The sequence below is a fragment of the Budorcas taxicolor genome, chromosome 23, assembly GCF_023091745.1.
Source record: "Budorcas taxicolor isolate Tak-1 chromosome 23, Takin1.1, whole genome shotgun sequence".
Taxonomy (NCBI): domain Eukaryota; kingdom Metazoa; phylum Chordata; class Mammalia; order Artiodactyla; family Bovidae; genus Budorcas; species Budorcas taxicolor.
Window position 1 is genome coordinate 5,621,692 of NC_068932.1, and position 14,618 is coordinate 5,636,309.

At 34.0% G+C, this 14,618-nt stretch overlaps 1 protein-coding gene across 1 annotated transcript in view; it reads left to right on the plus strand.

Moving 5' to 3' along the window:
- PCDH15 (protocadherin related 15) overlaps positions 1-14,618 on the plus strand; it is an 898,514-nt gene that overhangs the window by 857,959 nt on the left and 25,937 nt on the right. The window contains exons 31-34 of the mRNA XM_052660663.1: positions 7,678-7,896; positions 10,086-10,094; positions 11,433-11,585; positions 14,160-14,165. Coding sequence (XP_052516623.1) covers positions 7,678-7,896; positions 10,086-10,094; positions 11,433-11,585; positions 14,160-14,165 — 387 coding nt within the window. The remainder of the gene's footprint in view (positions 1-7,677; positions 7,897-10,085; positions 10,095-11,432; positions 11,586-14,159; positions 14,166-14,618) is intronic.

Sequence of the window (14,618 nt, forward strand, 5' to 3'; positions counted from 1 at the left end):
CATTAAAAGTTGTTTTGTCCTCATAACTTTTGAGTGTTTTATTCTTGTTCTCCTTTCCCCCAACATTCTTGTCTCTTTATATTTTTGTTTGGATAATTTCTGTTGCCCTTTTTTCAAGTTCTCTGACTCATCTGTGTTAGCCTTTCATTAAGCACATTAAAGGAATTCTTTATTTTTATGTCTTTCAAAAAATGTTTTTTCCTTTTCTATTTCTACCTTTTCTATTTCCTTTTCAGTTTCTACCACCTTACTGAATTTCTCATTTCAGGCATGTTTTCCACCTTACACTAGATCTCATAAAATATTAATCAGAGTTGTGTTAGAGTCCCTATGTGACGGTTCCCATACCTGAACTATCTGTCTAGTTCTCCCGCTTTCTGTATCTTTTAGCAGTCCCTGAATGTCTGTGATGAGGGCTTTCTCTCCATTCTCTTACTCTCCTGATGTAGTAAATGGCCCTTGCTTGCTGCATGGTTCTACTCTTAAGGTGGGGATGGGGCAATGATGGGTTTGGGAGGTTCTATTTTCATTGTCTAGTCTGTGTGCTTAGGACTGAGGACAGGGCTTTCTCATCTTTTCTTTTGCTCCTTCTTGTGGCATCCATAATCTGCTTCATAATTGTGGAGGTTCTTGTGTGTAAGAGAGTCCCTGACCCTCCCGCACAGGTAGGAGACCTCTACTTTGCAGGGTCTTTGGCTACAGAAATCTCCTTAATCTCTCCCAGATGGGGTGAACTTTGCTCATAACTCTTTTCCAGAAGCAGTGGACCTTCACTTAAGCTTTCTTTCCTCTCTCTCTATGTAGCTCTTGCTTTGTATGAGATACAGGTCCAGGGAATTGCAGAGAGCAGAGCACCCCAGCCTTAGCTGATTACTTCCTATATCCCTTCACTATATAGAGGATTTTCTCTGTTTCCCTGACTTGCACCCAATCTATCTTTATGGTGGTCAATAAGGAAAAGTTTGCAAATAAGTGCAAACCCCATGTGTGTTTGTGGGTTACTTTTTCTAACTGTTACCCTTTGCAATTCAGGTTTTTTCTTTATGCTTGCAAAATTTATAATTTCAACTTTATAGACTTTCCAGTCATTAGGGTGGGTGCCACATTCTCCTGTGGCATTCTACCTCCTGAGCAGAAACAGACAATTCTATTTTAAAACAAAACTTAATTAAATTTGAAAATAAGCAAATACAATTTTAGCTTGTACATATTTTTTATATGCCTAGGCTACTTAACATTAGCCTGTTCAGATAGTAAATAAGAGAAAAAGAAAGTAGAAAAAGCTGATATATTTTAGAAAATGCATTTAGAATTGCAATGTTTAAAAATACATAATTTTAAATGAATCTAACTACCAAGGTCTGACAAAACTTCTTTCAACTTCTTAAATCGAGGAAAAAGAGTTAAAATACTGAAAATTCAAATAATTGGAAAACTAAATACTAGAACCTAGTTAAAAGAATTGTGGACTGGTGTAGAGAAAATAGTAGTTCATTTCTGGTTTACTTTATTAAGCAGATCCAAGTGCTAAGGATGTGGGCAGATATGTTAACCATTGCCCACTCCATGAAACTATTTCAGAGACCGACAGTGCTTACTGATCACGGAAACAAGCAGTCATTCCTCCACCATTTAGGTGTGGGCTTTTGAAGTACAAAATACATTTTCCTGATCACCCTCCTCTTTTCTACATTGGTTATGTACACTGCGACACTGAATCATCAAGGTAAAATGAAGGATGGTCTGTGGTTACATACTGTACTTTTTTCTGAGTTATTCATTATTATTATTTTTTAAATATTGGAATATAATTACTTTGCAATGTTATGTTATTTTTTGCTTTACAACATTGTGAATCAGCCATATGTATACATATACCCCCGACATCTTAAGCATCCCTCCCAATCCCCTTTCTCCTCTAGGTCATCACAGAGAGCCTAGCTTAGCTCCCTGTGCTAGACAGTAGATTCCTGCTAGTTATCTATTTTACACATGATAATGTATATGGGCTTCCCGGTGGATCAGAGGTTAAAGCATCTGCCGGCAATGCGGGAGACCTGGGTTGGATCCCTGGGTCAGGAAGATCCCCTGGAGAAGGAAATGGCAACCCACTCCAGTATTCTTGCCTGGAGAATCCCATGGATGGAGGAGCCTGGTGGGCTACAGTCCACAGGGTCACAAAGAGTCGGACACGACTGAGCGACTTAACTTCTAAATGCTAGGACAATTACACTCATCTCACATGCTAGCAAAGTAACGCTCAAAATTCTCCAAGCCAGGCTTCAACAGTACGTGAACCGTGAACTTCCCGATGTTCAAGCTGGATTTACAAAAGGCAGAGGAACCAGAGATAAAATTGCCAATATCCTTTGGATCTTGGAAAAGCAAGAGAGTTCCAGAAAAACACCTTCTTCTGCTTTACTGACTATGCCAAAGCCTTTGATTGTGTGGATCACAACAAACTGTGGAAAATTCTTAAAGAGAAGGGAATACAAGACCACCTTACCTGCCTCCTGAGAAATCTGTATTCAGGTCAAGAAGCAACAGTTAGAACTGGACTTGGAACAACAGACTGGTTCCAAATAGGGAAAGGAGTACATAAAGGTTGTATACTATCACTGTGCTTATTTAACATATATGTAGGGCAGAATACATATATGTATTCCAGCACAAGCTGGAATCAAGATTTCTGGGAGAAATATCAATAACCTCAGATGTTCAGATGACACCACCCTTATGCCAGAAAGTGAAGAAGAACTAAAGAGCCTCTTGATGAAAGTGAAACAGAAGAATGAAAAATTTGGCTTAAAACTTAACATTCAGAAAACTAAGGCCATGGCATCTGGTCCCATCATTTCATGGCAAATAGAAGGGGAAACAGTGACAGACTTTATATTTTGGGGCTCCAAAATCACTGCATATGGTTAACTGCAGCCATGAAATTAAAAGGAGTTTGCTCTTTGGAAGGAAAGCTATAAGCAACCTAGATAGCATACTGAAAAGCAGAGACATTACTTTGCCAACAAAAGTCCATCTAGTCAAAGCTATGGTTTTTGTAGTAATCATATATGGATGTGAGAGTTGGATTATAAAGAAATATCAAGAATATAGATTATAAAGAATATCAATTCTTGAGCACCGAAGAATGGATACTTTTGAACTGTGTTGTTGGAGAAGACACTTGAGAGTCCCTTCAATTCCAAGGAGATTAACTCAGTCAACCCTAGAGGAAATCAGTCCTGAATATTCATTGGAAGGACTGATGCTGAGGCTGAAACTCCAATACTTTGGCCACCTAATGTGAAATACTGACTCATTGGAAGACCCTGATGCTGGGAAAGACTGAAGGCAGGAAGAGAAGGGGACGATAGGGAATGAGATGGTTGGGTGGCATCATCGACTTAATGGACATGAGTTTGAGCAAGTTCCAGGAGTTGGTGATGGAAAAGGAAGCCTGGCATGCTACAGTCCATGGGGTCACAAAGAATCGGGTACAACTAAGTGACTGAATTGAACTGAAATGCTAGGAAGGGATCTGTTCACTTCACCCTTAGATGTAAAAAGGATTTTGACAAGCAGCTAAGTAGACTATGGATGAGAATAAAGAACAAATATCACATCTTTATTGATCTTGAATCTGACAGCTTTATTTCCTTCCTAAAAGAAGTAAGCAAGGAGAAAAACAGTATCAGTAATAAATGCTGAAAAACAAAATAAAAGAAATAACATTCTGATGACTCAGAGTAGACTATATCTCTGGAAATAATTCTCTTATAGAAACCACTGGAAAACAGTTTAATGTTCCCAACAGAAAACAAGACCATATAAGACAAATGGTATATGTGTTTTACATGTCCTGAATCTTTACCTCTTTCTGGTAAAAAATGTTCCACAAAAGAATAGTGTGGTCGACCTTCTTCTACATGGTAGCAGGCTGGAACCCTCAGGCCATTTGGAGTATGCCTTTCCTCTTCTCATATTGACTACATGTGGATTAGTGTACATTCCAGATAAAGTCAGTTAGATTTCAACTTCAAGGATTGACATGGATCTTGGGAGACAATAGAGCTCTTAGTCCTGAAATCAGAAAAAAATATGAAAAAAAAAAAAAAAAGCCCTGAATTTTCTTTGGGGTACATTTTTCCATCTTTAGAGAGAAAATCTAAAATCCATTGACTATCCAAATTTGGACTTGCCTGTAATGAAAAGGCATATGAAAAACAAATTGGCAAAATGAAGTATAAATATAAGAAGCTCACAGCATATTAAGGGAAAGAAAAAAATGATAAAAGATGTAAAAGCAAACTTAGAGGACAATCAAGATACAACTTGATAATTGCATATATCTCTGGAAACAGTGTGAGACTATTTTGGGGGGCTCCAATATCACTGCAGATGGTGACAGCAGCCATGAAATTAAAAGATGCTTGCTCCTTGGAAGAAAAGTTATGGCCAACCTAGACAGCATATTAAAAAGCAGAGACATTATTTTGCCAACAAAGGTCTGTCTAGTCAAAGTTATGGTTTTTCCACTACTCAGGTAAGGATATGAGAATTGGACTATAAAGAAAGCTGAGCACTGAAGAATTTATGCTTTTTAACTGTAGTGTTGGAGAAGACTCTTGAGAGTCCCTTGGACTGCAAGGAGATCAAACCAGTCAACCCTAAAGGAAATCAGTTCTGAATATTCATTGGAAGGACTGATGCTGAAGCTGAAACTCCAATCCTTTGGCCACCTGATGTGGAGTATTGACTCATTGAAAAAAACCCCTGATGCTGAGAAAGATTGAAGGCAGGAGGAGAAGGGGATGATAGGGGATGAGATGGTTGGATGGCATCACCAGCTTGATGGACATGAGTTTGAGCAAGCTCTGGAAGTTGGTGATGGACTGGGAAACCTGGAGTGCTACAGTCAGTAGGGTCACAAAGAGTTGGACACAACTGAGCAACTGAACTGAACTGAACTGAGGTAAAAATTGTAGTAGTTATCACAGAAACAAAACCTGAAAGTATAATTAAAAGATTTCATTACATCACAGGCAGAATCAATGAAAATGTAGTCAGATGTCCTTTAAAAGCAACTGAGTATGTTTTTAAACCATTGAAACAGAAATAAAGATGACTTAATCATAAAGGAACAAAAACTGATGCCTTAAATTCCATCTGTATGATAAAATGCCAAAATTCAACGGAATCGAATTCATTATATTTTAAGGAAAATTTTATGCCTCAAGGATTTTTGCCTAGATAAATTTTTTTTTCTCATATATAGAGCAAAAAACTGTTCTAAATCAGTTTTGGATTCAAATGTGATGCTCTCTTCTAGTAAAAAAAAAAATACTTATGATTTTTTAAACTGAGAAATAAACCAAAATAAATATCTAAATAATGGAATTATTGTAGTGTAAAAAGACTAATAAATCTCCCTTTATGTGATTTGGATATCAATGAGAATCCAGTAAAAATCCAATAGAATAGTGATCTGTTGTCCTTATGATAGGAATAATTTCTCCCTGCAATTTATGCTCATTGTCTACTTCTGATCCTTCCCAGTGTCTAGTGATACAGTTCTTGTGATGTAACTCTTAATCTGTACTTCATTTGGAATTTCTTATTTTATCTGATAAACATTCAAACAAAGTGTTGTGCAATTCCATTCCAATTTAGTGCTTGGAAAAATGGAAAAACCTTTATTGTATTCCCAAACATATCTGAAAATGACCTAGGAAAAACTGATATGAAAAGTATATTTTTCATCTACAAAAGCATATTTGTAAAAAATAAAAACAAACACACATCCTAACTGCCTTGTATTATAGTATGCTAACAAATAAAAACCTGTGTAGCTTTATTTTTTTTTAATTTTTTTAAATTTGTAAATTTTTATTTTTACTTTATTTTACTTTACAATACTGTATTGGTTTTGCCATACATTGACATGAATCCAGCACGGGTGTACATGCGATCCCAAACATGAACCCCCCTGACCCTGTGTAGCTTTAAAACTGAAACAAGTTATCTGAACCATTAGGTTTCCTAAATTGAAAGGTTAATAAACTATCTAAGGATTCCTATCTGATATCAGGCATCTATTTTTTTTTTTCTGTAAAGAAGCTATGAACAGCATGTTTAACTAGATTTAAAGACAGCACAGTCACTTGGAAAATTAGAGTAAAAAGTATCAAAAGAGAAGAAATGGCCTATAAAATGCACAGGGATAGCAATCTTCAGTTACTGTTTGATGGTGAGATTTTGAGCCATTTAAATCTTTCTTTCACATTTCTTTGTATTTTTCACATCAGTATTTTATATTAAAACATGTTTCTAAAATGATATTTTCACTTTGTATGTGCTATGTAATTATAAATATATAAAACTGCTTATTAATAGCAAAAAAAAGATTAGTACACCAAAATATTAGCAGCTGTTATCTTTGCATTATGGGCATTTGAGTAATTTTGCTTTCTGAACTATTTTGCTTTTCTATTTTCTACAGTAGGACATTTCACTTTTTATGGATAGAAGTCTTAAGAAATTAAAATACAAATAACTTAAGACATTTGTGGTTTTGTGGTTTTAAGAACATAATTGTTATATCAATATTATAGGATATGTAAAAGATCATTTAAATGTTCCTGAGGAGTCTTTAAAAAAAATGTCTGCTAATTACAGCATAAAATAGGTGACAAAATTGTTCAGTTTAATTAAATTAAGTAACAATTATTCCTTAATTCTTCTCCCTAACACAATACTCATAGTTGGAAATGCATTATTTAGAGAAATGGTTTACAAGAACTACTAGATAAATTGGGCTCCCCAGGTGGCGCTAGTGGGTAAAGAACCTGCCTGCCAGTGTAGGAGACATAGAGATGAGGGTTCTATCCTTGGGTCAGGAAGATCCCCTGGAGGAGGGCATGGCAACCCACACCAGTATTCTGGCCTGGAGAATCCCACAGGTGGAAGAGCCTGGGTCTCAGAGTCAGACTTCACTGAAAGGACTTCTCAGGCACTCACTAGATAAATCAACCACCAATTCTTATCATCCTGAATGTACTGATTTACTGCCTGCATCATTTATTTAGTATTCTGTTCCTAGGAAGAAGAAAACCTTTTAATTTGTTCATTCTTTCCCATAAAAATATTTTGGTTTGAGATTTGAGAGTGTTGACATTTAGGGTGGTCTGGTGAAACCTAATTAAATACTATGAAGACTTGGGTTGGTATCTCAGATTTGTTCCATAACTTAGTAACTTTGTGGTCTATAGTAAATCAGTATTAAGGTTCTATTTTACAGAATTATTTTGAGAACCACAGAAATAAAATGCAGGAATATATTTTTAAATTGTACTATATAATTTAGAATTTATATTTTATCCCACCTGAATAACTTACCATAAATAATCTCAACATAGTGATATAAATTTCAATAATATTGTTATTTACTTTTGCCGTCTATAAGCATAGTAAGGGTCATTGTTATTAGTATGTTTGATATGTTCACATAGAACTGTTACTCTATTGCTCTTGCTTTTTATATACACTTTTCATATTTATAAGATTTCTGACTCAGCTTATGTTATAATTAAACAAAATATTACAAGAGATTACCAAAAATATTTTGTTTACTAAAAGGCCTTCTCTGTTAATATTGATTTTACTGTTTATCTAACAATAAAGATTTTTAGATGGCAAACTGCTTGATATCAATAAAGACTTTCAGCCATATTATGGGGAAGGAGGACGCATTCTGGAGATCCGGACTCCAGAGGCAGTGACCAGCATTAAAAAGCGAGGAGAAAGTCTCGGCTATACCGAAGGGGCCCTGCTGGCTCTGGCCTTCATCATCATCCTCTGCTGTATTCCTGCCATCTTGGTGGTTTTGGTCAGCTACAGACAGTAAGTATTGCTACCTGCCGAAATACGGACAGCTCCTCGAGAAGGCATATCAAAAACTTGCTTCTGGTAAAATAGCATTGGAGTTGTAAAATATTCATGGTGCAAACATTCTGGGAGTGTGGTATTTTTCTTTTGCCAAATAACCTTCCTTTAAGGGAAAACTACAAACTTTCAATACATTTTTCACAGATTTCTCAGTGTTCCTGTGCTAAAATATTCTTATATGCCAGGAATATGAGGTTACATAGTTTCAATTATGCTCTTCATCAGGTTAAGAGCTTTGGGAAGAAAAGTAGTGGAAGGTCATATACAGATACCACAGTTGCAAAGGAAGTTCTGTAACCTAAATATCAATGCACTGCCATGCTAGGTCTTTATCCATACTGTCAAACTTACTCCTATGCAGATATTACAGTTTGAAAAAGTCATTTAAACACCATATATAGTTTCCCATATGATTTCTTCTTTCTTGGGTAGCCTTGATAGAGTCTATATTGTAACATCTAACATGATATTGTAGCTGTACAAGTCTTACATTTTTCTAGTCCCTATAGGCAAATACATTCATTTAAAATATCTATATTTTTCTTGTTTAGGGTCTTTATAGTAGTCAAGTAAATTTTAGCTAATTTAAAGATCTATATTTAAAATAGTCTAGCAAGCATTTTTTTTTTATTTGATACTAGATATGGGGAACTTTGTGATAGAGGGTTGTGCTTTTTAAGTATATCCCTATTGATGATAAGTGCTAAAAAACAAACAACAACAACAACAAAAAAAAACTGTGGAATAAGTTAAGAAGAGAGGTAGCCCTGAGGGTGCCACAAAATGAAAATAATTAACAGACTGGAATCATAAATCATATAAATTACTTGGCATAACAAATAATGGTAGAATGGCTACTCATCATTTAAAATACCTACAGGGAAAGGACTAAAAAAGTCCTTACATAATCTTAAACTGCTATCTTTGTTCTCTAATAATGAGGATTTTCTATTGAATTAAATAAGGCAAGGTAATTCCAACTTGAAAGTTGAAGAATGTGCTGTGCGTAAACATACTATAGGAATATTTTCTGTCACAAAAGCAATGAGAAGTTGCAAATATAACATTTAGGTTGACATATTGGAGTTCAGTGTGTGCTTAAATAAGTTGATATGCCAAATCTACAGCTATACACAAACAATAATGGACACATTTTTAGATTACTAAGCTATCAATCCAATATTAATTTTCATGTTAAATATGTCTGTATCACAGTTATTTTTTCATCCAACTATTTCTGAAAGAAGATTTATTATATCCTGCTAGCATTAATATAAGTGAGAAAACTTCTTTTACTTGGCATAGAAGGCAGTGATCAAAACTGAAGCATCTTGGATGTTATGCTAAATAGTCTGAATTTTAACAAAATATTAAAATCCTTAATATTTAAATATTTTAAAGATATTTTATTGTTTTTTAATTCAGTAATCAGCTTGACAATCTAAGAGTAAATTTTGGTTACTCTTTTTTTGTAGGTTAACAAAAGTAGATGTGTTATAAAGTAAAATTCTATTATTTTAAAATCTAACTTTTATACCTTCATTTCCTGCTTATAAATAGATTGGAATGAATGATTATTCTTTCATTTTAAGATGTTTCTTTGAAATTTGCTGTGGATGGAAAACTATGAGGCAAATGTGAAAGTGTCGTAAATTTAGTATTCAAGATTGTTACCTTCTAATTCTAGCTTCAGCTTCAAAGTGAGGATGAGTATAACTGGGGCTTGCTGCCTGACTCCATTTCTTTAATACTCTTCAAGCACAGTAAACCAAGATGCCAGTTATAAAGATCAGAGCATCTTTAATATTCCATTTCTCTATCAGAGGGAAAATTCACATATGCATGTTTTAATCCAGTGTTTCCTATTCTAACTAGTTAATTTCTTTGCTTTCTTGCAATAAATGTTTTAACAGCTTGTAGGACGGTGACAGTAATAATAAAGTGCTTACCATTTTCACTTTCTGAATTGAAAGACTTAATTCTCCTACAATGTCATTAAGTCTGTGTTATTATGAGTTTAACCCATAAATTATTCATAATGTAGATTAATTCAGATGTTAAAATATTATGAATGCAGTATTTCTCATGTAGCTTTCTCTTTTTTTGTTATTCATTTGTTCCTATTCATTTGCTTTCCCAAACAGGTTTAAAGTGTAAGTATAATTACTAATACGTTGCATATGATTTTATGTGATATGAAAAGAAAAAAAAAACAGATAATGCTAATAAAGTAGTCAGCCTGCCCAGAACCAGGTATTATTTCTCTACTTTATATTTGTATTTTGCATTTGAACTAGTTTTTAGTTGCACATCCTTTGGGGTGTGTGTGTGTGTGTGTGTGTGTGTGTGTGTGTGTTTAGTTGCTCAGTCGTGTCTGACTCTCTGTGACCCTATGGACTATAACCTGCCAAGTTCCTCAGTCCATGGGAGTTCTCCAGGCAAGAATACTGGAGTTGGTTGCCATGCTCTCCTCCAGCGGATCTTCCCAACCCAGGGGTAGAACCCAGGTTTCCCACATTTAGGCAGATTCTTTACTGTCTGAGCCACCAAAGAAGCCTTTGTGGTTTATGTATATAGAATTAAACTAGTTTTAGACAAATGGATACAAGAGGAAGAAATGTGAAAAAGACAGTTTGCCCTGATATCCGCCACCCTTTGGGATTTCGGTTTTGAGGCAAGAATTAACAATCAGTATCCAGGAAAGTCAAAAAGAGCAGCCTTGCTCCAGTGCAAGAATCATAGGCATTCCTTGGAATCCAAAGAAAATAAAAGCTAACTAAATATCTCCTAAACATGCACCTCTACACAGTGCCTGTAGTATCTAAGATGGGTTTAAAATCATTTTTAAACAAAATAACTTTTCTTTAAATAGATGGAAGACCAATAATAAAAGCCAATTATGTATCTTCTATGGGCTCCCAAGTAGAGCTAGTGGTAAAGAACCCACCTGCCAATGAAGGAGACATAAGAAACCTGGGTTCACTCCCTGGTCAGGAAAATCCCCTAGAGAAGAGCATGGCATCCCACTCCAGTACTCTTGCCTGGAGAATCCCGTGGACAGAGGAACCAGGCAGGCTACTGTCCATAGGGTCGCAAAGAGTTGGACACGATTGAAGTAACTTGGCACGCATATGTATCTTTTACATGCCTTATTATGAAAGAGATCCATTAAACAACCACCAATTGTAAATCACGTTATAAATATTTTTCCTTCTCCATTTAATATTACCATTTAATTTAATTTGCAAATTGTTCTACTGAATTTACCATTTTTCAAGAACTAAACATTTTAAAGAACTAAGGAGAAGGGGTTTTAAGTAAATGATACTCTGTGGGAATGCTTTTGTAATTTTATTAGTTAGTAAGTTCAAATATTTGTGTAAAAAATTTTGAGTTCCTCTGATAACTGGACTTTATTATTGAAAGGTAGCTTATTGATAAGTATACGATTTCTAAAATGAGTTTTACAAAACCTCCTTACTTTACCAAAGACGCCAAGCTGAGTGTACCAAGACAGCTCGAATCCAGTCCGCCCTACCTGCGGCTAAACCAGCAGCACCTGCCCCGACACCAGTGGTCATGCCCCCGCCACCCCCGCCGCCTCCCGGAGCTCATCTCTATGAAGAACTCGGGGACAGCACGATGTAAGTAGACCTTTCAGGGCCTTTTAGAAATAAATGGGTTTTGATGGATGCTGTGTGGTGAGTATTAAATTTCAACTTGATGTGGAAATATTGCTTACAGCCTATTTTGATTATTACCTTTTTTAAACATAAAACTGTTAAGATGAAGACCTAAGAAAGTTCAATTGGAGAGTAATAACCAAAAAACTAACAAAGGAACATTAATAATAATAATAATAATAATAACTGAGTAACAGGAAAGAAGTTTTCAGTTTGAGGAGACATTTGCAGATGAGTAGCTTGAGAAGGAAATGGCACCCCACTCCAGTATTTTTGCCTGGAGAATCCCAGGGAGGGCAGAGCCTGGTGGGCTGCCATCTATGGGGTCACACAGAGTTGGACATGACTGAAGCGACTTAGCAGCAGCAGCAGCAGCAGCAGCAGCAGCTTGAGTATTATATTTAATTTCTAAAATTTCAGAATCAAGGATTTTCTCCCAAATTAAAAATTCTGAAAATATTTTTCTCATAAAAAATGAGGAAAATAAAGCACAGTCATAAAATAGTAATTCCTGGTTTGGCACCAAAAGCCAACTCCTGTTTGGTAATCAAAAGTCCACTCTATGGTCTAAAATAATAGACTTTTCTAAGATACTATTTTAAGATGTTATAAAATAGAATTAAAATCTGAATGAAAATAAAGAAATAATATCACATATATAATCACTTAGGAATATTCTTTTCATTATATTTCTCTCAAATGAGAATGCTGTTATAACAATATTTCTCCTGGACTATTTGGAATCGCTAATCAATATTAAATTATCATTTTGAAAAAGAGTTTAAATTATTCCTAAAAGATTTTATGGCTTTATAGTGTCTTTAATGATGCTACCTCAAACCTGATTTCTTTTGAAGATATTTAACTTGTCCATATTGGGAGAAGGAAATGGCAACCTACTCCAATATTCTTGCCTGGAGAATCCTGTGGACAGTGGAGCCTGAAGGGCTGCTGTCCATAGGGTCGCACAGAGTCAGATATGACTGAAGCGACTTACCAGCAGCAGCAGCAGCAGCAACAGCAACTTATCCATATTAAAAAATAAAATTCAAGATATATCAACATGAAATGCAAAACAACTAAGGATATTAAAAATTTTGAATATGACTAAATTAAATCCAGGAAAACTATTATTAACTGAAATATGGTGGAATTGAGGGACTAAAACACATTCTACTGTGTTACATTTGTAGCATTTACTAGTAGGAATAAAGCAAGCCTCCAAAATTATGAAATTTATCTTTTAATGGGAAAATTGTATTCAAACCTATGTATCAATATTATTAACTGTAGTAATACCATTATATAGGTTATATTGAAAATAGTTTTTAAAATACTCAAACTGAATGCTAAAGTTGAATTTAAAAGAACTTAATGTCTCACATGCTACTTCTGGAGCAATAATATAGGATTAATGTTTTAAATATATTTTTCCTTTTGTAATAGTTGGAATGATGGTTTCTTTATCAATTATTGGTGAATGTTGGAATTGAGCCAATAAGATTTGATTCTAAACACGTTCAAAACTAAAAAAGATTTATGTGTAAAGTTGAATGTGCTTTATTTGAAATTAGTGAGGGTCATATACAAATTTTTATTTAACAAAATCAGGAATACTACAACATCACCCAAATCATTGTAGTTTGATGGTGATAATTTTCAATAGCAATGCTTAGGCACTATTTTTATTTGAAAAAATTGTAATAGATAGTAGAGGATTTTGCAATTCCTATTTGTATTTGTTGAAGTTTTTAAGTTTTACATGTTTAATGATCTTTGACAAATGTTTAAATTATCTATTTGAAAACTTTTTGCAAAAATTCTAGTATTTATAAATTACCATATGTATGGCAAAACCAATAGAGTATTGTTAAGTAAAATAAAGTAAAAATAAAAATAAAAAAAGTAAATTACTATAAAATAAGCTATCTTCAAATGAATTATAATCAAATGTTTTTTAAAAAGACAAACGGTACTTTGAAAACAAAAGTTTCACAAATAATTAACAACTTAATGGAGACTCAATATTAACTCTGTAAAAGTCATATTCCTTCTAAACGAGACTTATGTCTTCTTTATAAATTAATGTGGACTAATTGTTCACTTCAGACATAGAAGCAATTCTTAGAATCTCATTTTAAAAATTCTGTTTTAGAGTTGAAGTCACCCATGTTTAATAGAGGTGAATTTAACTATATGTAGGAGATATTGGGTTGGGCAAAAAATCCATTTGGATTTTTCTACAGGATGTTGTGGAAAAAAACAAATGAACTTTTCAAGCAACCCAATAGATAGCTAGATGTAATTTTATGTCATAAGACAACCAAATAAATGTCATATGATTTATCTAAAACATTATTAAAATTATTCATATAAATAAATAAAAATATGACACATACATTTTCTCTTTTGATATGAGTATTAAGTATTTAAAGCATATTCTTGTTAATATTTTCATAACCATCTCAATTTAACTATAGTTAAAACTTTTTTTTTCTATCACATGTTTTCTCTTTCTCACCTGTGGATACATAGGCATAAGTAAGTAAATAATATCATTCTAATACAAGGGCATTAGAAAAAAAAAAAAAGATGCAATAGAATAGACTAAGTGCTGTTTTGCTCTATATACAGTAATCTTCATCTTTTACTGTACATTTACTTTTAAAAAGAAAGTTATGTTTTCTATACTGCATTCCTTCTTTATAGCTTGAAATTGCATGAGTTTAAATATATTCTCAGTGATAGTATATCTGCTTATGAAGAAAAGTTTAAACATTCTCTGTTTTTGTTAAAAATATTTATGAATATCTTTCCATCAAAAATGATGTGATATTGTTGAATAGTTCTTTCCAAGAAAAATAAATCCAAGGATGTATTTACACAGAAACAACTGCTATATGTCAACCAGATTTTTAAAGACTACTTTTTGTGATTTTGAAAAGCAGTTGCTGTTTATTTGTTTAATCCAAGTTGTCTCCACTTTCTGAATTA